A 23,791-nucleotide genomic window follows, 5' to 3' on the forward strand; every position below is an offset into this window, starting at 1 on the left:
ATACTCCCTCAGTGCATTCAAATCCTCCTTGCTTTTCCTCAGGGAGTCCCTTCCCTACATGAATGGTATACACCAAAGCCTCCTGTCATCTGTAGGATACTGTTATAATTTCTATAGGCTTTACTCAGAAATGTTCTAAAGATTCTTGTAGGGACAACTCCACCCACTTATCAGATCACATCAAGGATTTTCTGCACACAAATTTCACCTTGTCTCATCTGGTTGTCTGAACTGATCATACTAGATTCTGTAATTTCTTGTTCCCGAACTGAGATAATGCTTTCTAACAGGAATATTTCAGCTTCTGAAGCATGATGTAATTGTCGGTTATAACTCCCCAGTCAAACAGTACTCAACAAAACAATTTCCTTAATATTTTCTACGGGAACTGCTACACAAGCAGTTTCATTAATAGTCAAAAAAAAAAAAAAAGGTTGTGTGTTTGGGGGGGGGGGTCGTGATTCTGGACACATCTGGCATGGTGCTCGGGGGCTATTTCCAGGAGCTACATGGTGTGCGAAGGTTCGAGGCTGGGCTTCCAGCATGCTATCAGCCCTCAACTGTAACATAAACCTAAAAAATTATCAAACATTTCTTGTATCTTATACTGAATGATGCCAAGACCTTAAGTGTTCTCGCATCACCATTTGTGCCCATAATTTGTCTTTTTACAGGAACGGGAACAAAAAAATGTTTGTTTGCGAATAAATATCTAAAAGACTTGATGTGGGCCAAGGCATTACAACAAAGTGATGATTGTGGGAGAAGACAATGCAAACAAGTCTGGAACCAGAAACTCCTAGGGCAGAGAACTTGCAGTGTTGTGTATACAGGGACTTTCTGCCAGGCAAAAGCCCGCCAGGAACAAATATAAAACAAGGACCATCTATTACCTGCAGCTGATTCCTGCACAGAAAGAAGTCACCGCCAACAGCACTGTGCAGCTTTATTATAACCATTCAAGTACAGTAGCATCTGGTAAGATTGGGACGGAATTGGGATTTAAAAGTGAACAGATATTCAGCATCTAATAACAATTTGAAAGAAGCCACTACATACTCTTCACAAACATGTTTTCACAGAGCCAATACAGTACTAGCCATTAACTCAGTACACCAGGTGTACTGAAGTAGAAAAGATGCAACAAGAAAAATAGCTACATTAGAAAGACTTCAACACTTTAGAAAAAGAGTAAAACACTTTTCGTTTCTCCCCTTAGCCCCTAAAACAACATCATACAGTCTGATCTACCTATACAGTCCTACATCAGCTTCTAGAATATTTGTCAGGAGGGCAAAAATAAAATGACACTGGCCAGTACAGTCTTTGGATATTTAGGAAGGGGAGGGGGAGAAGTCAGTTTTCAGAACAAATTAGTCAGCTTCAGTCTCATCAGCAGGATCTTTGGATTCTTTGTTCTTCCGCACTTCTTCAACATGCTTGTCCTGCAGAGAGATTGTATGTCATCAGTCACATAAAAAAGCTTGCCCAGTCACACTTCCAAAAGCTGCCCAAAGCAGCATCAGCCATTTATCAGAGCCATGGGAATCATGGAGCTGAAAGACATCTGTTTCTATTGCTTTTTCTTTTGCATTGCTAGAGATTGAACCCAAGGCCGCATACCTGCAAGGCCAGTGCTCTACTTCTGGGCAATGACCGCCACCCTAAAACTTCATCTTCGAATTTCAGTCATGTTCTGGATTATGAGTCTATTAGTACTCTTCTGAAGAACTCACATTTATGCTGGAAAAAATATCACTGACTATTCCATTCTTATTTTAAAATAAGATCTCTCTCACCGATCACCAAGTTTTGACAAAGACATCAAACACCTCTGATGTGGTCATCAGTCCCAGCCACTTCAATGGCACACCTAAATTCAAGCGCTTAACTCCCCTAGAAGCGAGGATGTGACACTCACCTTCTCTCGCAAACGCTCCAGTTTGGCAGCCATTTGTGCCTCTCGGTTTTCTTTATTGGCTTCCATTTTGTGGGTCAGTTTTTCTTCCGCCATTTTACTGAAGTTGTTGTTCTCTTCTATCGCTTTCTGAAGCACTTCTTTCTCATGCTCTCGCTTCTCAGCAAGCTGCTTCAAGACTTCAGCTTCATGGGACTGAAAAAAAGTTAAAACAGGCCAGACTCAGAAAGATATTCAGCATTAGTAAAACCTGCAAAGAAATTAGGAAGACTGAAAGGAGGCACAAAATTAGATCTCTTTAGATACTGCCGACTCAGGACCTGAGTTATCTCTATCATAAAATACTAAAGTTATGATTGGTTTAATGTATCTACTACTATGGTAAATTATCCACGTTCAGAGATTCTTGCACAATGATTCTTTAAAAAAAATCTTTGTAAGATGTACTGGCTAATGGTATCCAGATAATACTAAGGAATAAAATTTGATTTTAGAGTTTTGTCTATTTAACTTCAAATGACAGCCAAACAAAATAAGGTCATTATAAAATCTGTAACCACACTAATCAAAATACGCAAGTGATAGTTTTAGATTAAGTTTTCAGATTACTATGATGAAAAAAAAAAGACCTTAAGGAAAAGCTACTAGATCTTCTCTATGCAAGTTTCATTAATGTCCTTACCACTGCAGCTATGACCCACAACATAACTACCTTCTTCAACACAATCAGAATAGCTTGGTACCAAACAGATTCAGATGTGTTTAGAACCACTGAATCACACCCAGGGCCTCAGCCACTGGCCTTTAACTATCTTCTGCAAAATCCCAGGCGTGGCAGGAGTTTAATTGTACTTCAGCAGTCATTATGTAAAGTGCAGGTGATGACTAAAGAAGAAAGGTTTATCTACTAAGGAAAGTCCTTTGACCACGCCTTTGCACTGGTGACTGCTTCCATAAACTCCAAGCACGATAGAAGAGTAGGTAGGTGACGTGCCAAAGCAAACACTGCCAATCCTCTTGGGAGACAAGTCCCAGTGTTATCAGTGCAGACACCACGTGGCACTGAACGGTGTATGGCACATGTTAGAATAGCTTAAACAGGGCCTTAAAGACATATGTGTGTGGTTAAATAGAAGACTTCACTCTGCTCTAGCTGTGTAGGTCAGGAGGTTACTACTTTACCCTTGTGTGTTTTAGTTTTAGCCAATTTAAAATCAAACCCACTCATCCCAATCAAGATTACTGAAAAGGGGCCTACATGAAATCTGTTAAAGTTCTTAATGAGTAGATTAATGGTACACAGAAAAAAGCCTAAATATTAATATGCCAAATATTAAGTTATTTATGGAAATAAGCATAACGGATCTTATTAACTTCTTTGGTTCTCAATTTTTCAACAACAAATGTAGCACTGTAGCAATGTCATCCTGTTGTTCATGGATTTGCTTGAGCGGGCACCAGTAACATCTCCATTGTGAGACTTGTTACTGTTTTTGGCATATCGAATACGCCACCGGGGGAGCATGCCAGGCTCTGCTGGGCGGGTGGGATAGTCTCAGTAGCCTTCTGGGCTCTCCGAGAGGGATGGAGGAATCAAACCGGGGTCGGCTGCATGCAAGGCAAACGCCCTATCTGCTGTGCTATTGCTCCAGCCCCAACAACAAATATATTTGAAAAAAGAAAAAAATTTTTGAGAATGGCTCTTTATGATAGAATTGTTTAGATAAGATATCGAAAATGTGACAAAGCATTGAGCTATGAGCACCAGGCAGCAAGCAGCCCCTGAGTATCACCAGGAGTGATGCAAAGCCCACAAATAAATTTTATTGCACACCTCTCAAAACAAACCATATACAAACCAAAAATCAAATTCCCACCTTTGTCCTCCGCCCCAATCTAAAGACACAGTAAAGAGATCATCCACTGACGCATCTACTTATCAGAGAAAAGATGACGCAGTAACTTGATTTCAGAGACTGGAGCTTGAATTCTGATTCCAACACTCCCTAGCGAGATGGCTTTGGGAAAAATGAATATCCCTAAGATAATTTTTTAATTTCTACCTCAGAAAATACCTACCTCCCTTTAAATTCACTCTACTGAAAGAGAAAAATCTAAGCAAAGGAGCTCAACAGACAATAAACAATAGTACGGTATTTTCTTGCAGTCATCGGCATATTTAATTTTCACATTATCATGATCACGGTTTTGCTATGCTTCAATTTAAATACTATTAATGGAAATACAATTGATTACATGTTACATAATTTTAAAATGCTGTTTATATGAACTGTGATTACCTTGCGTCTTTCTTCTGCAGCTTCTAATTTCTTCTGGATTTCCTCCAGAGAAAGATCCTTCTTCTTCGGGGGGGAGAGGGGGAATTCAGGGACAGATTCTTTTGATCGAGGGCTAAGAATCAGTTCAAAAGCCTGGCCGGAGGCACGTTTCTCCAATTCTTTTACCTGGATATCTGGAGTTGATCATATTTTAAATGTTTTTAGAAATGGGAGTAGGGGTGGGGTGGGGTCTCATCAAATTAAACTGCTTTTTAATTGTCTAAAACCCAAATTTAATTTCATGAATAATTTTAGGGCTAGTGAAGAAACTGTTGTCAGTCAAGAAATGCCACCGCCCAGAGAAACAAGCTCAACAATTCTGAATAAATACCATTCTGAAGATGTCAGTATTTGACAATCCCTTTTTCATGAACAAAAGACTTGTGCAAATCTCCACAATTTTGCTTTACAGAGCCAAATTGTCAAATAATAAAACAATTATGAGGTGTCAGTGCAGTCAAGTGACAATCCTTTTGTCTTTTTTATTCTTTAATTCATTAAAAAAAAAACCAATTCAAACACAGGTGCCAAATTAAGGCTTAAGACCTGATCTATCTTCTAAAATCATAAGCCCAACACAGTATCAGCATTTCCAAATTGATTACCTACCAGAAGAAGCCATGGTGAAGAGAAGACAAGAGACTGGCAGTGTTATCTACTCAATCCACTGGCAAGGAAAGCCCTGAAAATGATGTTCAAAAAGCATGCAATAAATTCCTTTGCATTTTAAAATCAATACAAAGGGACCTCCAATGATATAGACACAAATCAACGTCGGAAAAAATTCCTATTCTGGAAATAAGACGTCATCCGAAAAAACATGATCAAAATCAGTAAATATTCAAACATTGAGAAATATGAATAAAAAAAATTTCTTTAAGTCAAGCTGAGCTAGCTCCTTGAGAAAACTCTTGGATTCTTTAGTCACAAGATTGCCCCCGGCCCCCCGCCCCCAAACAGTGAAAAGATATTGTAATATTCAAGCTCAACAGTGAGACCCGGAGCCATCTTAATACAGCCTACTACTCATTGTGCAAATGAATTACCCACCCCTGCTTTGTCTGTGACTGCCATAGTGGAAAACAAAACGCCCAAGCTAAAATTAACCAATAACGCAGCACTCCTATTGTTCTTGGGGTTTAAGCTCCTGAGAGGGGAAAATGATCTAATAAACCTCCAGCTTTTAGACATTCGCTGCCTTAACGTTGCGCGAAACCATACATTCCTCCTTGATATTTTTAAGGTCTAAACTTCGTGGATCCCAGACTAATACAAAGAACGCAGCACGACGCGTTCTCAACAACTGGAAATAACAGAGAAACCGTCAGACCAGTGCGGCGCTCTAGACGCAACAGCCGGACCTAGGATGGGCGTGGCCCTCGTCCGGGGGGAGAAAAAAAATAAAGCGACCGGCCAGCTCCGGCCAATCAGAGCGCGCCCTGCGGCCGGGGCCCGGGCCCCGCCCCTTTCTCCCCGCGCCTTTTCGAATCTCCCCGAAGTCGCAGCACCGGAGCCCGCGCGCGTGGGACGGGGTGGTGGGCGGGGCCAACGGTCCAATCCGGGTAACTCCGCCCCTCCCGGGCTCCAGGCGCGCGAAAACCGGCCCCTCCCTCCCCGCTCCCGCCAAAAACACCTCGATGGCGCCGCCACCCCCGCCGCATCTGGGCAGCCGAGGCCGGTCCCGGGAACGAGCCGAGGGCTGGCCACACCGTCCCCCAATTCCCTCCACCCCGGCTGTCTGCGAGGGCCGAGCGCGAGGAGACCCCTCGGGGGATGCCGGCCCCGCGGGCACCGGGCAGGGGCACGGGCGCGGCGGCCAGCGGTCCGCTCCTAAGGCTGCGGCTCCTCGAGGGTGCCGCCCCTCCCCTTCAGACAATGGGACCCTAGAAGGGTCGCGCCGGCAAAAGAAAGCGGCGAGGGGGGCCCACGCCCCCTATTGTCTCCTCGGCGGCTCCCCAGGGTTAACGCTCCGGGCTCGCGGGACTGGCCGCGCCCCCTCCCCTAGAGAGCCGCGCCCCTAAGGAGCACGGACAAAGCCGTGGCTCCGCCCGAGCCAAACACAAAGCGGAGAGACCCCGGCCCACCCGCCCCTCCGGGGTCCGCGGCCCCGCCCGCCACCCCCGTGCGGGGGGGCTGCGACCACGGTGCGACCCCTCCCGCTGGCCCAGTCCCGCGGCAGAGCCCGGCCGAGCCGCCGCCGCCGCCGCCTGACGCCCCGCACCCACCTGCTCGGTCCGAGCCGCCTGGCCACACTCTGAGCACCAACAGACCCGGGCGCGCACAAAAGCGCCAAACACAGGCACGTGACGCCCCCGCGGGGCTCCGCATTGGCTGGGCGCGGCGGCACGTGTCGCCCCCCACACCGGAGTGGCCCCGCCCCCGGGGGCCCGGGAGCTCTTTGGGAAGTGTAGTTCTGGCTAGCAGGGCGGAGGACAATGCGGAGGGTTGGGGGGGGGGGGTGGGGGCGGTTCCCCCCAGGTGTGGCTCGGGGGTCGGGGCAGTGGTCTGACCGCTGCAGAGGGCTCCGAGGTGGCTTCTGGGGCAATCCCAATCCAGCTCTCCCACCCTAGTGAAAAGGGTGGGGCGGGGTCCCTCCCCACATCTTTGCCGGAGAGGGTGGAGGGGGTGCTCCTGGACTTCACCTTGGTACGTAGATCCCTGTGTCCCTCATCACCCCAAGGTCGGCACTCAGAGGACGCTGTGCCCCTTGCTGCACCCTGGGTCGTCACCTAAAACGCCCAAGCCCTTGTGAAGGGACAAAGCCACTGCCCGCCCCGCGAAACCTTCTGCCGCCTGCATCCTATGGTGACAATCGCATGCCACCTGTATTATGACATCATAACCCTAACACTCAGCACTAACAGGTCACGGGCGTGGCCCGTTTTTCACAGTCTGCATATCAGCTACTATTCTAGTGTCCCTGAGATAGTGACAGAGCCCTGGGTTGGGGTGTAGGAGGGGCAGCGTGAAGCTCTGGAACTTGATCTTCTTTGGTCTAACAAAGTCACTTGGCTTAAATGCAGACTCCATCTGTTCTGCCAAGCCTTTGTCTGATTCTAAGGAGAGAAGGAGTGACAGCACTTCTAGACTACACAGACCAGTTGAATATTGCTTTTGTTCAGAGTAGGAGCGCCCCAAAGCTCCCCATAGCAAGCAGGGTCTCTCTGTAGGAAAGGACAAACAAGCAAACAAACAAACAAACAAAAGGAACCACAAAGATGGTCTCTCCACGTGGCTAGGAAGTATAGCAGCTGCACAAAGGAAATTGGTTTGATCCTAGCCACCTTCAAATGCTGCCTCCCCTCTTCCATAAAAAGGCAGGGAAAGATACAAATACAGTGAACACAATTCCAGGCTCACTGACCAGCATTGGGTCCTCCCATAATGGTCATTTTGGTATAAGGAAAGGAGGAAAATAATGATAGAATAACATAGGGTGAGACTAGCAAGAGAAAAGCCCAGAAAGAAATTCTGGATAATGGGCCTGAGATATGCAGAAGAGAAGCCTCTTGAACATCCTTTCAAACAATCTGTTGTTCCCACAGCCCCTTTATCTTATCCTCTTGTTTGTCTTAAACTCAGTGTGGAGTGCACACCCCCCCCCAACACACACACTCTGCTAGTTAAAAGAATATAAAGAGGTAATTTTTTTTTACCTTTCCTATAACAAAGACACCCATGTGCAGCTTCCCTGCTCTGCCCTGCCCTTCCACTGCTAAAGTAAAAAAAAATTTTTTGGCTTTTTGGGTCATACCCAGCAATGCTCCGGGGTTACTCTGCATTCAGGAATTACTCCTGGCAGTGAGCAGAGTACCATATGGGATGCTGGGCATTGAACCTGGGTTGGCCACGTGCAAGGCAAACACCCTCCCTGCTGTACTATCGCTCTGGCCCCTCAAAATTTCTACTGAACCCAACCATCTTGTCCTATATATTCAACGTTGGCTGCCTAAAGACAAAAGCCTGAGCTTTTACCAAGGCACTGGCTGAGACAGAAGAATGCTTTCATTTTATTAACCAAAATGCTCAGTCTCCCGAAACCAAGAAACTCTGGTAACAATAGTCTTCATTTTATTTATTTATTTATTTTGCTTTTTGGGTCACACCCGGCAATGCTCAGGAGTCACTCCTGGCTCTGCACTCAGTAATTACCCCTGGTGGTGTTTGGGGGAACCATACGGGATGCTGGGGATTGAACCCGGGCCAGCCGTGTGCAAGGCAAACGCCGTACCTGCTGTGCTATCGCTCCAGCTCCTTCATTTTATTTTTCAAATTTTTATTTTAGTTTTGGCAGGGAGGGCAGGGCTTCTAAGCAATGCAGCAGGGCCCAGGGGGACCACTCCCATTGAAACTCTATCAACCTCAGGCCCTGCAGTGCTGGGATTTGAACTTGATCCAGGTATATCACCATTGAGCTATCTATCTGGCCCTCTAGTCCTAATTTTATTTTTGGGGGGGATTTTGGACCCACACTTGGTGATCCCTAGCTCTGTGCTCTGGGGTTGCTTCCACTGGTGCTTAAGGGACCATGTGATGTTGGAGTAGAACTATTTAACTATAAGCAAGGCCTTAATCTCTGTATTATTGCTCTGCTCTAATCCCATCAATTAGAATATTAAAAGACCCCACAGGACTACCTAGTGACTACAGATATGCAAGATAAACACAATTAAAAGGTACTTGGGACAATACAATAGGATTATAGGAGCTGGAGTGATAGTACAATGGGTAATTTGCCTTGCATTCAGCTGACTGGGTTTGATCCCCAGCATTCCATATGCCCCCCACCCCCACCCCTGCTCTGCCAGAATTGATTCCTGAGTACAGAGCCAGGAGCATCCTCTGTCACTGGGTACGACCCCAAAACAAACAAAAAAATAAGATCATCTAGGCAGTAGACACCATGCAACAGCAAACAATTAGCAATGCACTGTTGCCTGAAATATGCTGCTGTGTCATTTTCTCTAACAATCGCCCTTTTGTGGGGTCAGCCTCGCTCCCGCCCCCAGGGAAGTGGCTTTCTCTTAGCATGTGAGTAGGTTCAGAAATCATTTTAGTGCTGAACCCTGAAAGTCTCTTTTTCTCAAATCAAATTTAGCACAAATTGGCCAGAAATTTGTCGGTTTTCTGAGGAAAATTTCGGAAATCATTACAGAGTTTGAAGAGGGAAGGGGATAAGACCAGATTAAAAAGTGACAGGCTAGGGGCTGGAGCAATAGCACAGCGGGTAGGGCGTTTGCCTTGCACGCAGCCGACCCGGATTCGATTCCCAGCATCCCATATGGTCCCCTGAGCACTGCCAGGGGTAATTCCTGAGCACAGAGCCAGGAGTAACCCCTGTGCATTGCCGGGTGTGATCCAAAAAGAAAAAAAAATAGTGACAGGCTGGGACCGGAGTGATAGTGTGAGTAGTGTTTTGCCTTGCACGCCACTGACTGGGGTTTGATCCCTAGCATCTCATAAGGAAGGTCTCCGGAACACCACCAGGCATGAATCCTGAGTTCAGAGCCAGGACTAACTTCTGAGCATTGCTGGGTGTGACCCAATCCCCTCCCCCCGCCAAAAAAAAGTGACAGACTAGGGTCCCAAGCAATAGTACAGCGAGGAGGACTTTTCTGCCTTGCACACAGCTGACCCAGGTTCAATTCCTGGGATCCCATATGGTCCCCCAGGAGTAATTTCTGAGTGCAGAGCCAGGATTAACCCCTGAGCATTGCAGGGTATGACAAAAAAAAAAGTGACAGAACAGCAGGCAGCACAAATGAGTAAGGAACTTAAGGCTCATAGGTCTATTAGCCCCTGAACCAGTCTTTATCTTTAAGCCTTTGTATTTGATATGGAATTTTGCAAAGAAAGGTCCCACCTATTTGATGCATATTTTTAATACAAGAAATTATCATGCAAAAAAACTCACATTTTTGACTGTTAATGTTGTGACAGGAAAAAATAAATCCTTCAAAACACTGATTATTTTAGAGCACTTACACGGCTTCCCCCACCTTTTCTTTCTCCCTAGAGCAGATGTCTATTTCCATGGAAACCAGAGCAAGGAAGGAAGATGTTAGAACTCATGTAGATTTTTAATCTTTTCAAAAGACGCCACTTGGTTTCTTGTTTTGTTTTTAGATGCCTGGTCCCGCCTGTCTCGGTTGACAAGGATTTCGTGGGTCCTCACTGATGCTTGAGGACTGAGGGCTTGGGGTAAGATTTTCCCCTAGATAGTCCTCTGAATAAAAATTGTGCAGTAGGATGTTCCCTGTGCTTTAGGGTGGAGCCAGACCACAGCTCTTTATTGTTCAGTCTGTTCCCCGCTGTTTCTATGTGATCCTGAAAGAGGAGGGGCTTTCAACTGTAAGAAGAGAAAACGACTTGGCTTGGCGAATTCTCGTTGGAGAGAAGGCAGAAACTCCCTTCTTGGAAGCTTCCTAAAACTAACTTCAAAATGCACTTGCTCCCCAAGTACCAGCAAGGAGTTATATTAGCGTCTTGGAACTGTCTCCCTTTGCCCATGAGAATTCTTTTTGCCTCTGCTCAGATGGTTCGGTAGCATTGCTATGAAGCTGACTGTGACTATGGATTAGCATGAAGTGAAATTGAGATATGGCATTCATCCAGTTTATTTGATCTGTGTAGACAGCAAAAGGAGAGCACGTCAGGTTTCAAAGTCCAGAAGGGATGTCTACACTGATCAAATGAGTCAGGCAGTTGTCACATCTCCTCTGTTCCCAGGGAGCACCAGCAGTCTTTGTTCATTGTTGGTTCTGAGGCTGCAGGGGGTGTCTCCACACAGGAACCAATGAGTTCCATGGTTGCTTACAAGGCTTATTCTGGGCAAAAAAAAAAAAAAAAAACGGTGTCATGGGAGAGGTTTGCACCTACTCTCTATTGCCTTTGTCCCCTAATCCCTAGGTATCATGCATTAATTCTCTTTCTTATTCAAAACCTGTCTGTGAATCTGTTATTTTACATGCCTGTTTTCCTCATCAGACTATTTTGTCCTGAAGACAGGAGTTGTGTCTTTGTCTTGATATCCCCAGTGCCCAGAACAGGACCTGACCCAGGATGGTGGGGCCTGGATGTTCACAGTTGACTTTAGACATGGACAATCTCTCTCATCCTTGGGTTTCTCTTATAGTTTAGAGCACTGACCACAAAGATGGTCAGGATTAAAGGAGATAATGCACTGGAAAGCACTTAGCGAGATACATGGTACATCAGAAGTGCTCAATATTTACGGGTCACAGAGATAGCTCTCTAAGGGCTTAGCACATGCTTTGCATGGAAGAGGCACAGGTTTGACTCCCTATATCTAATGGTCTCCTAAGAACTTCCAGGAGCAAGCCTCCAAGCATTGCTGGTGCAGTGCCATCCACCACTCCCCCCCAATATAAAAACAACAACAACAAAAAGCTTAATACTTAATGACTGGGCTGTAGCGATAGCACAGCGGTATGGCACTTGCCTTGCGCACAGCCAGCCTGGCCAAGCCAGGTTCGATTCCTCCGCCCCTCTCGGAGAGCCTGGCAAACTACCAAGAGTATCTCTCCCACACGGCAAAGCCTGGCAAGCTACCCGTGACATAGTCAATATGCCAAGCACAGTAACAACAAGTCTCACGATGGAGACATTACTGGGCCCGCTCGAGCAAATCGATGAACAACGGGAGGACAGTGTTTGTTTGTGTTTGTTTTATTGAAACACCCTGAGAGCAGTTACAAAACTTTCGGGTTTAAGTCTTGGTCATACAATGATGAAACACCCGTCCCTTCACCAGTGCACATTTTCCACCACCTAAAACCCTAGTATATCCCCCACCCCACACCCTCCCCCTACCTGTGGGACAGATGATTTCCACATTACTCTCTCTCTACTTTGATTACATTCAATATTTCAACACCAGACTCACCATTATTATTTGGGATTTTACCCCAACACTAAGAAAAGCAACTATAGACAATTTGTTTTCTATTGCTGATTATGAATAACATATGATGTCATGCGGCCACTAATGGCCTCACGATTTTGGAATTTCAAATTTTTAACAATTAAATCTGGAGGGAATTTCTGCCAAAACCTGCTGGATTCCAAGATTTGTTCCTGAGTCTCTGGGATCATGGCCATTAAGCAGCTTGATCTGGAGCCAGAGAAGCTGTTCGTGGGCAGCAACTTGGGGTCTCGTTGGGGCGGGGAGGAAAGGGCTGGCTCCACCTCCATCCTGTGAGGCCCCGCATGTCCCGACACTGCAGGCCCAAGTCTGACTGTCCAATGGCCTCTGGAGGATGGTGGCCATCAAGCCGCCAGGGGGAACAGGTCACTCCTGCCTCAAACTTTTCTTTGATCTAAGACCTGTCACTGTCACTGTCACTCCCGTTGTTCATCGATTTGCTCAAGTGGGCCCAGTAACATTGTGAGACTTGTTAACTGTGTTTGGCATATTGAATACATCACGGATAGTTTGCCAGGCTTTGCCAAGTAGGCGAGATACTCTCAGTAGCTTGCTGGGCTCTCCAAGAGGGGCAAAGGAATCCCTACCACATAAATATTCTACATTCTATATTTAGCTAACTAGTATCCTATCTGTGGCTCTTTGGCTATTCCTAATATTTGCTATTTCACACAATGCTATAATGAATAGATCTCTCTCTCTCTCTTTCTCTCTTTCTTCACATATGTATGATTTTTAAGTGGGTGAGTCAATATTCACAATCTATTCCTAGAGCAATCTTATAGCATCAAAGAGTAAATATATCTGTAATTTGGATAGTGCTAAATGGCTTTCCAAAGTTGCACTTTCAATACTTACTGTGTGGTATTTTAATTCATTATTTCAAGTCATTCTAAAATGGGTTGAAAGCTTTGTCCCTAGAAATTTCAGGCATCAGGGAAAAGAGAAGGAGGACTAGAAACCCCAAGAGAGACATCACTATCAATTCTGTCTATAATAATAAATCCTATAAATACTGAACAAGCAGCAGCTGATCTCAGTACTTCTCTGAGGTCTTCACTGCTGCATTTGCTTCAGTCACAGCAGAAGTGTCTGCAGGTTTCTCAGAGAGATTGGAAGATTTGAGAAGGCAGAATCTTTTTTATACCTATACCCCCCACCTTCTCCCTTTGACTGGACACAGTGCTGGTATAGACTTAATTTAACTAGTTCTAAGTTGTATGCCCCTGAAACACTTTGTGGAGGGGGAGTTTGATTTTGGGCTTACATCCAGCAGTGCTCAGGGAATTACTCCTGGCAGAGCTTGGGGAACTGTATGTGGTACCAGGGATCAAATCAGGATCAACCACTTGCAAGGAAAGCAACTTATCCCCTGTATTATTATCTCTGGTAATGTCATGCCTCATAGTCAACAAATAGCATGTATAATTATTAACAGCATATTTTCTTAGTGGCACACAAAATACATTTTGCAGTTGCCTTACAAAATGACCTGGTTCAAATCCCTGGCACCACATATGGTCCCTTAAGCACAGTCAGGGGTCACTTCTGAGCACAGACTCAGTAATAGTAACTGAGCACTGCTAGGTATGGGCCAAAAACCTGGAGTGAGGGTGAGGACATGGAGGAAAGGGAAAGTGTTTTTCAATCAATGAAATATGGTATAGTGTACACCCATTAGATGTGTGACTGGGATGGGCAAAGGTGTCATCACTTCTGTAGTCTTCTCACTCCATGTGCTAGCCTTCACCCCTCTTAGTTAAGTCCATGCCTTTTTCTAATGATTCCTTTGATGGGCAGGACTCTCATTTTCTCTTGGACTCACATCCCTCTACTGATTTCCAAAAGCCACAGTTACTTCCTGATAACCTGTAAGTCCATCAAACTCTAAATGACCCACATCCAACTGCCACCTTCCACCACATCTGGATTCCTCCCCTCAGCAAGTGACTTTGCTAGAGTCTCACCTTCTAGGTTTTAAATTTCAGGCTGACTAAACTCCAACCTCTTTCTCACCCAAACCTCTAATTACAAAAACAGTGTCTTCTAACAGGATAGCTTTAAAATGGCAATAGCTAAAAGAACAAATCTGAAAGATTCACACCTCCTTATTTCAAAGCTATAGGAATCAGGCCAAAGCATAGTACACTGGGTAGAGTGTTTGTCTTGCACAAGCCAAGCCAGGTTTGATCTTTAGCATTCCATGTGGTCCTCTTAGCACTGCTAAGAGTGGTTCCTGAACACAGATCCAGGAGTAACCCATGAGCATCACTGGGTGTGGCCCCAAAACAAGAGCAAACTAATAATAATAATGAATCAAATCTATAGGAATCAAGGGTTGGGGTTGTAGCTCAGCAAATGGCAGAGCACATGTCTTATATGTGTGAGTCCCTGAGTCCCGTTCTAGCACTAAAAACAACAACAAAAGCTATATGGAATGAAAACAGTGTGGTGTTGGCATGTAGCTGATTCTAGTTCAATCCCCAATACACCATGGCCCTCTGAGCACCACAAGGAGTGACCCCTGAGCACAGAGCGAAAAGTAGTCCTTCTGTGTGACCCCAAAACCCAGATAGCTAAATATAAGACTATAAAATCCTGAGGAAAAATAGAGACAAAATGCTTCATGGTTGAATTTGGCAGTGATTTCTTGACTATGACATCAAAGGTGGTGGGGAAAAAATAAGGATTTGAAAAATAGTACATAGTACAGGGGGGAAGTCTCTTGCCTGTACACAGTTGATCCCTGTTCACTTCCCAGCACTCAGTTGTGACCCCTGAGCACAAAGCCTGGAGTAAGCTCTAAGCATCATCAGTTGTAGCCCTATTCATGACACTTCCCCCATCTCACCCCCCCAAAAGTAAACTGGACTTAATGAGCATTTATGGGCTTTTTTTTTCAGTGCCAGGGATCAAACCCAGGACCTTGGACATGCAAAGCTTGCCCTAATGTACTGCCAGGTGGGGTCCCTGGCAACACCTGAGCAACACCATGTCCTTGGGCACTGACATCCTGCTCGGTTGGCTGAGAATCTCCAGGAGTGGCTTCAGGATGCACTGCTTGGGATGCCTCCTCCCAAAAGAACACACAGATGGGAGAAAATATTTGCAAAATAGATACTTTATAATAGATTAATATCCAATAATATATTGGTAACTCCAGAAACTCAATCACACACACATACATACACACACTATAAAAATGGGCAAAGAACTTGAACAAATGTTTTTACCAAAGGGGCTGGGGATATGACTTCGAGGTAAAGCACATGCCTCTCATTCATGAGTCCTTAGGTTTCATCTCAGCATCAAAAAAAGAAAAAAAAAAGGAAAAGAAAAGAAAAGTCTATACAGTTGGCCTATCAGACAGGAAGAAGTGCTCAATACCACTAATCATTAGGTAAGTCAACACTACAGTAAATACCAACTCATGCCCATCAAAAGGGGTAATACAAAAAAAAAAAAAAGACAACAAATGGGGTTGGAGAGGTAGATAGGGTGTTTACCTTGCATGTAGCTGACCTGGGTTCAATCCCCAGCACCCCATGGGCTCTGAAGTGATCCCTTAGCACAGAGCCAGGAGTAAACCCTGAGGATTGCTGGGTGTGACCCCAAAACCAAAAAGAGAAAGATAAAAACAACAAAATGACTTGTATTAAAGAGAATGAGCAGAAATTGGAACCTCTGTGCACTATTGATGAGAATATAAATTGATATTGCTGCTGTGGATAATAGTAGAGCAGTTATAGCAAGTGGTAGGGCGTTCGCCTTACAAGCGGCCAACATGGCCGACCCGAGTTCGATTCCTCCGCCCCTCTCGGAGAGCCCGGCAAGCTACCGAGAGTATTCGATATGCCAGACACAGTAACAACAAAGTCTCCAATGGAGACGTTACTGGGCCCGCTCGAGCAAATCGACGATCAACGGGAGGGCCTTTACCTTTACCTTTACCTTACTAAAAATATCAAACTAGAGAGATAGTAAAGTAGTACTTACCTTGCATGCAGCCCTTTGGATTTGGAAAACCCCCAATTATGGTCCCCAATCCCCTTAAGACTGATCCCTGAGCAAAAAGCCAGGAGTAATCCCTGAGCACTACCACGTGTGCCTCCCCCCCCCCCCCCGCCCCGAATCCACACACACACACACACACACACACACACACACACACACACACTCACACACACACACACACACACACACAAACAAATTAAAATAGAAGGCTGGAGCAATAGTACAGCAAGTAGGGCGTTTGCCTTGCATATGGCCAATCTGGGTTTGATCCCCAGCATCCCATATGGTCCCACCTCCAGGAGTAATTCCTGAGTGCAGAGCCAGAGTAACCTCTGTGCATCACCAGGTGTCACCCAAAAAGCCGAAAAAAAAAAAAGAAGAAGAGAAAATATATTAAAATGGGGTCTAGAGACAAATGTGCAGCTTTCCTTATATGTAACCAATGAGGTACCAGGATTGATTCTCAGCACTGTACATGCACAAAGCACTTCCAGGAGTGACCACCGAGTGCTGCTGGGTGTGATACAACCTTCGCTCCCAAATTAAAACTACAATTACCATATAATATTTCAACCTCATATCTGGGTATATTTTCAAAATAAGTGAAAGCAGGGTCTTGAGGAAGTATTTGTATGCCCATGTAAAAACAGCAATATTCACAATGATTAAAACAACAAAGCAACTCAGACAGCCACCCTCAGAAATTAGATGAGCAAAATGTGTTTATGTACAGTGGAATATTGTAAAAAACTATGCACGCAGAAGGTTGTGTGTTCGCGGGCTCTCTGGACGGCTCTATCTCACCGCCCGCGTTCGGTGCCCTAGAGCCGCTGTGTGTGGCCTGCATCGGGACGGCTGTTGGCCAAGGGCAGATGAAGGAAGAGACGAGGGCCAGGCCGGTTGATCTGAGTGGCAGTTTATTACAAGGAAGTTTATCCCATAGAAGAACTTATGTTGTGGAGGGCCTAGGTTCTCTCAAGCACATGTTCCCCTTGCTAGTCTCTCGGTAGTCCATCTTTCAGCCCTGCTCTCTCCTTCTCCAGCTCCCTTCTAGTCTGGGCTGACACTCCACCCAGTCAGGTAGCCAAATCAACATAAGAAAGCCCTTCCTAACTGCTCAAGGGCAAGATACCTCTTAAGGTGTTTTTCTCTTTTCCTCAGTCCAATAAACTATCAACTATTTCTGAGGTTATGCAGGAAGGACAGAACAGTGTTATCCTACAGAATATTAAGCAGCTTAATTTTTTTCTTTTTTGGGGAGGTTCACACCTGGCGATACACAGGGGTTACTCCTGGCTCTGCAATCAGGAGTTACTCCTGGCGGTGCTCAGGGGACCATATGGGATGCTGGGAATCGAACCTGGGCAAAAGCCCTACCCGCTGTGCTATCTCTCCAGCCCCAAGCAGCTTAATTTTTAATATTTTACTTATTGTTCGATCACACCTAGCAGTGTTTGGTGGCTCCTAGCACAATGCTCAGAGATTATCACCTGGAAGTGCTGGATGGAGGCAGGGTGCTGCAGGGACCATGCAGTACCCAAGATAAAATCCAGGGCTCCCAAATGCAAAGCACATACTCCAGCCCTTTGAACCATCTCTCCTACCTATTATGCAGTCATAAAAAGAAAAAACAGGACCAGAGAGATAGAACAGTGGAGAGAGCACTTGCCTTGCACATGACCAACCCAGATTCAATCCCCGGCATCCTATATGGTCCCCCAAGCACTGCCAGAAGTCATTCCTGAGCACAGAGCCAGGAGTAAACCCTGACCACTAGTGGGTGTGTCCCCAAACAAAAACAAAATATAAATAAAAGAAAGTAGAATAGTAGTTGCCAGGGGCAGAGGAGATGGGGGGATGTAGAGTAGTAGAGTAATTCTTTAATGGGGTTAGTGTTAGTGTTTCAGTCTGACAAGATGAAGAGTTTAGAGCTGTATATGGTGATGGTTACCCAGTCATCTACATACATTCTTTTTTTTTTCTTTTTGGGTCACACCCGACAATACACAGGGGTTACTCCTGGCTCTGCACTCAGGAATTACCCCTGGTGGTGCTCGGGGGACCATATGGAATGCTGGGAATCAAATTGGGGTTGGCTGCATGCAAGGCAAACCCCCTACTCGCTGTGCTATTGCTCCAGCCCTATCTATGTACTTTATATCATAATATTGTACATTTTAAAATGGTTTAAGATGATAAATTTTATGTTATGTACCTTTTTAAAAATTTATTTTTGGGTTTTGAGTCACACCTGGTGGTGCTTAGGACTTACTCCTGGCTGGTTCAGGGGACCATATAAGGTGCGGAGTAATTGGACCTGGGTCGACACAAGTAAAACAAATGCCCTACCCAGTTCCTCTGTTATGTGCACTTTAATACAATAAAATCACTGTAAATATTTTAATAGCCAGTAGGCTGGAGTGATAGCACAGCGGTAGGGGGTTTATCTTGTGTGCAGCCAGTCCAGCCAAGCCGGGTTTGATTCCTCTGCCCCTCTCGGAGAACCCGGTAAGCTATCCATCTCACCTGCACGGCAAAGAGTGTCTCGCCTGCACGGCAAAGCCTGGCAAGCTACCCGTGACGTATTTGATATGCCAAACACAGTAACCAGTAGCAAGTCTCACAATGGAGACGTTACTGGGCCCACTCGAGCAAATCGATGAACAGTGGGAGACAGTGCTACAGTGCTATACTCATAGAATGCTTACAGGTGATAGGATCTGGTCTAAACAACTCTGTTAATCAGTTAATCCTCACAACAATTTCTGAAGCTATTAGCCTAATGGTAAAGATTTGGTAATGTGAATAACCCATTGCCCCAGTTTACTCAGAACTGAGGGTTTTTCTAGAATACAGAATTTTCAGTGCTAAGACCATGCAAGTTCAAGTAAATCAGATAAACTGACCGCCCTGAAGAAACTGGCCAGAGACAGCAGCTTCCTTAGATGCATCAAGCAGCACCTTGCCCTCAACCTTGGAGGTCTTTTTTTTTGGGGGGGGGGGGGAGGGGGCACATTGGACCACACCTAGCTATGTTCAGGGCATACTCCTGGTTCTGAGTTCAGGAATCGCTTCTGACATACTCAGAGGACCGTGTGGGATGTCAGGGACTGAATTCGGGTTGGGTGCATGTAAAGCAAGCACCCTACCTACTGCACTATCTCTCTGACCCCTGCACTTTCTTTTTCAAGGTAACTAGTTCATAAAACTATCATTGTCTTGGGAATACAATTTCATATCTCTTCAAAATGCATGATACCACAGCATAGCACCACCAGAGTAGTGCTACCCTCCTCCATGGCCCCCTGAACCTCCTCCTCACTCACATTTCCTCCCACTATGATGAAAGCCTCGGTTCTATGGTCAGAATACAAGGGCTTGTTTGCCTTGCACGCGGCTGACCCGGGTTCGATTCCCAGCATCCCATATGATCCCCTGAGCACCGCCATATGGGATGCTGGGAATCGAACCCGGGTCAGCCGTGTGCAAGGCAAACACCCTACCCGCTGTGCTATCACTCCAGCCCCTAGACCCTGTACTTTAAAGGGCTGCTCTTTGGTTCTCTTCCAGCTGTGGCCCTTCTCCAGCTGTGGCTCTTCTCCAGGCAGGAAATCCCCTGGGACCAAGGAGAAATAAGCATCTGGAGCCTAGGAACCCCTTCTAGACCATACTCTGGGTACTGAAACTCCAGAATTCCCAGTCCAAATAGCCTGAGTTTACTGTCAGAAACTACTCCTACCTATCCATCCTCCTGGGGGCAAATTTCCCTGCTACTGATAGTACCACTGTAGCCAGGACAGGTGACATGTCAGGTGTGAGAGCAGAACCTAGGCTTGTGACTGGGAAGTGCACAGGAGTCAGGCTTAGGAAGAGAAGGGCACCATTCTGCCATGTTATGACTAGAACTCCACCTAATTAAAAAATTCTCAATAGCAAACATTGTTTTTATCCAAGCAGAAGTATAGAAAAATATGTAGAGACAGAGAGAGGAGAGGGAGAGGGAGAGGGGAAGGTTTCTGCACTATACCCAACAGTGCCCAGTGGTTACCTGCAGCCTGATGCTGGGGTTGCTTCTTTCAGTGCTTGGGGGACTATGTGAAACTTGGAGCCTGGATCAAGCCAGGGCCTCCCAACATGCAAAGTTTATACTCTAGTTCACTAAGCTATCTCTCTGCCTCCTAAAAACCATTAAAAAACAAAAATGTGTTGGCCTGGGGATAATTCAGTGGCAAATGTGCCTGTGAATGGCAAATGTGAGGACATGAGTTTGATCTATCCTTCCTTCCTTCCTTCCTTCCTTCCTTCCTTCCTTCCTTCCTTCCTTCCTTCCTGCCTTCCTGCCTTCCTGCCTTCCTGCCTTCCTGCCTTCCTGCCTTCCTGCCTTCCTGCCTTTCTGCCTGCCTGCCTGCCTGCCTGCCTTCCTTCCTCCCTTCCTCCCTTCCTTTCTTCTTCCTTTCCTCCCTCTCTCCCTCCTTTCCTCCCTCCCTTCTTTCTTTTCTTTTTTTTTTGTGCTTTTTGGGTCACACCCTGCAATGCACAGGGGTTACTCCTGGCTTTGCACTCAGGAATTACTCCTGGGGGTGTTCAGGGGACCATATGGGATACTGGGAATTGAACCCAGGTCAGCCGCATGCAAGGCAAAATGCCCTACCCGCTGTACTATCGCTCCAGCCTTTCTTTCTTTCTTTCTTTCTTTCTTTCTTTCTTTCTTTCTTTCTTTCTTTCTTTCTTTCTTTCTTTCTCTTTCTTTCCTTCCTTCTCAGGACTTACTTCTCACTTTCAGGGATCATTCCTGTCAGGACTCCAGAGATTAAACCCAGGCAATTACCCTACCTGCTATACTAGTCTGGTCCAGTACTGCTGTTTGGGATCCCCAGTGCCACAACTAAGTGTTCAGAATCTCCGACACAGAGCAATCGAGCAATCAAGTGTGTGACCCCAGCAAGCACTGCAAACAAAACATGCAAGAGCACCTCAACTAAAGAGTGTGACACTCTGCCAGCAACGTGACCATGTGTATGACCTTCATTCATCTCCAGCACCACAACAAAGGGAAGGAAAGCAGAAACAAAAAATTAGCTTGGTCGACCCCAGTTGGAATGCCTGGCACTGTATTTGGTCCCCCCAGAACAGGCAGGAGCAATTCCAAGCAGTGAGCCCAGAGTATCTCCTGAATACCATTAGGTCTGTCTCCTTCCCTCCTACCCCCCAACAAATTAGCTTGTTAACTTGTTTTCTGACTCTGAAATCCCGAGACATAATGTGTGTGGGCTTCTTGTCTATACTACCCTTTTGCGTATGGGAACTGCAAGCAGTAGACTGAAGGGATGAAATCACTGTCTAATGATGGCACTGAGAAGCACAGAACTCTGCAGTCTAGTTCCAAGTCTCTGCTTTGAACTCTCACTGAAACTATTTTATAGTTGGGCGAACCCTCTTATTTTACAGATGGAGAGGAAGAGCCACAGAACTCTACACATCTGTCCAAGGTCTCCTTACTAACTAGGTGGCAATGGGAATGTGAGCCCAGTGCTCTCTAAACAGCAGGGATGCTCCACTACTTCTGTAAACCTGGACATCTCCCTTTTCCTTTCTGGTCCTGTGCTTCACCATCTGTGCAAGGCGGGCAGTCAAAGTCCTTACCTCATAGGCTTGTCATGGGACTAAAGAAAATAATGCATGTCAATGCACCCAGCCTTGTGTCTGATGGATAAACTCTCAGTGACAGTTCTGATATTGATCAACAAGCACAGCTCTAATCATGCCACTTTTCTTCTTGAAAACATTTGATGAATTAAAGTAGGATACATCAGATAAGAAAAATTTAAGTTTCTAAGAAAAAAGTGTGATGATATCATCCTTGGATTACAGTCCAAGGACATTTGGGAGCCTTGGGCCTTGGGCCTCACAATCAGCTCAACTCTGAGACTGCTTTCTGGTGTCTTTGAAGACCTGTCATCTCAAAAAGGGACAGTGAGAGGGAAGCAGGAGATGATATCTGCAAGAATTCTCTGGCCACTAGACCCAGCTAACTCCTGCCTCTTTCAATTTGAATGGGATTTATGCCAAGTGGTGTTCAGACAAAGATTAGTCAGCCAGTCATCAGGAATGCTAAAGGAGGGTGCTTGAAGCATTTGGAGGAAGGAAGATTGGGACCTTCTTTTACAAATTTTGTTTGTTGGGGGGTTACACTCAGCAGTGCCCAGTGTTTACTCCTGGCTCTGCACTCAGAGATCACTCCTGGTGAGGCTCAGGGCACCATATGGGATGCTGGAAATCAAACCTATGTTGGCCACGTGCAAGGCAAGTGCCCTACCCACTGTACACTGGTCCCCAGTGCCTTTTTATTAGCTAGAAAAATGTTCATGATATTATGTTCAACAAAACAAATGAACAAAATTTACCCAATAGTGTGTACAGTGTGAGTTCAGGTTGGAATAAAATATGATGAAGAGGGTCAGAGATATAGCAGATCAAGCAAAAGAGCTCATGTGCTGCATATAGGAGGCGCCTGAGTTTGGTCTGAGAAATCACAGGACTCACTCCCTAGCAACAAACATGGCTATGAGGAAGCGGGATCTAGGAGAGAGCACAAAGGACTGGAGCACAGGCTGTGCATGCAGGAGGCCTGGGCTTTGTATGGTCTCATAAGCACCAGCAGGAGTAAATCCTATGCACCACTGGGTGTGGCCCAAACCAAAATCAAACAAAAACTACCAGGAAAGAAATCTACTGAAACATTTGTTTTGGATGGTAAAATAATGAATTTTGTTTTCTTTGTACTATTCTGGATTTTCCAAATATCTTAAAATGAGTGCGTAATACATTCAATAATGCTAAAACCATTATACTTTTATTTTATTTATTTATTTATTTTTGCTAGCCGTGGCGTATTTGATATGCCAAAAACAGTAAAAATAACTGGTCTCATTCCCGTGACCCTGAAAGAGCCTCCAATACATTGGGGAAGATAAGTAAGGAGAGGCTGTTAAAATCTCAGGGCTTGGGGGTATAGTGCCGCCAGCAGGTCAATCTGTACCTGTGAGGCGAGTGCATCAGCAGCCTGATGGCGCCTTCAGACTTCCAAATACCCCAAAATTGCTACTGTGCCTTTGGCCAGACCCCAAACACTTGGGGCAGAGGTTACCAAGAAAGTAAATGGCCAAAAGTTGTATGTGGGAAACACACCCACAAACCACCTACCTCCGGCTCAGCTATATAATTGGAGGCATGGCCTCTCTGGTTCCTGATTGAACTGCTTAATGGCCATGATCCCAGAAACTCAGAAACAAATCTCTAAACCCAGCAGCTTTTGGCAGAAATACGTCCAGTCCCTGCAGTAGGTTACCAGTGCTGGGCCAACTCAGGTGGGAATAGGTTTCGTGCCTTGGCCTGTTCCCCTTGGTGGCCCGGTGGCTGCCATCCTCCAGAGGCCACTGGACAGTCAGGTTTGGGCACGCAGTGATGAGACATGCAGGGTCTCAAGGGACCGGGGTGGAGCTGGTCTTGTTCTCCCCACCCCAATGAGACCCCAAGTCATCACCCACAAACGGCCTCTCTGGCTCCTGATCAAGC

At 45.8% G+C, this 23,791-nt stretch overlaps 2 protein-coding genes across 3 annotated transcripts in view; both read right to left on the bottom strand.

Moving 5' to 3' along the window:
- Positions 1 to 928: 928 nt before the first annotated feature.
- The window catches only part of STMN1 (stathmin 1), a 36,979-nt gene continuing 14,116 nt past the window's right edge, over positions 929 to 23,791 (bottom strand). Inside the window, exons 1-5 of one of the 2 annotated variants that reach the window (XM_056123182.1) lie at positions 6,483 to 6,541; positions 4,867 to 4,939; positions 4,219 to 4,391; positions 1,922 to 2,113; positions 929 to 1,445 (exon numbers count right to left, since the gene is read on the bottom strand). In XM_056123182.1, coding sequence (XP_055979157.1) covers positions 1,374 to 1,445; positions 1,922 to 2,113; positions 4,219 to 4,391; positions 4,867 to 4,879 — 450 coding nt within the window. In that variant the 5' untranslated portion in view covers positions 4,880 to 4,939; positions 6,483 to 6,541 and the 3' untranslated portion in view covers positions 929 to 1,373. Of the gene's footprint in view, positions 1,446 to 1,921; positions 2,114 to 4,218; positions 4,392 to 4,866; positions 4,940 to 6,482; positions 6,542 to 23,791 lie in introns of those variants that run through there. The other variant, XM_056123183.1, reaches the window with a different exon arrangement.
- The window catches only part of PAFAH2 (platelet activating factor acetylhydrolase 2), an 86,299-nt gene continuing 73,379 nt past the window's right edge, over positions 10,872 to 23,791 (bottom strand). Inside the window, exon 12 of the transcript XR_008793702.1 lies at positions 10,872 to 11,084. The gene's annotated coding sequence lies outside the window, so the exon portion shown is untranslated. The remainder of the gene's footprint in view (positions 11,085 to 23,791) is intronic.

Source organism: Sorex fumeus, unplaced genomic scaffold, assembly GCF_029834395.1.
Source record: "Sorex fumeus unplaced genomic scaffold, SorFum_2.1 ptg000047l, whole genome shotgun sequence".
In the NCBI taxonomy this organism is placed as follows: Eukaryota; Metazoa; Chordata; class Mammalia; order Eulipotyphla; family Soricidae; genus Sorex; species Sorex fumeus.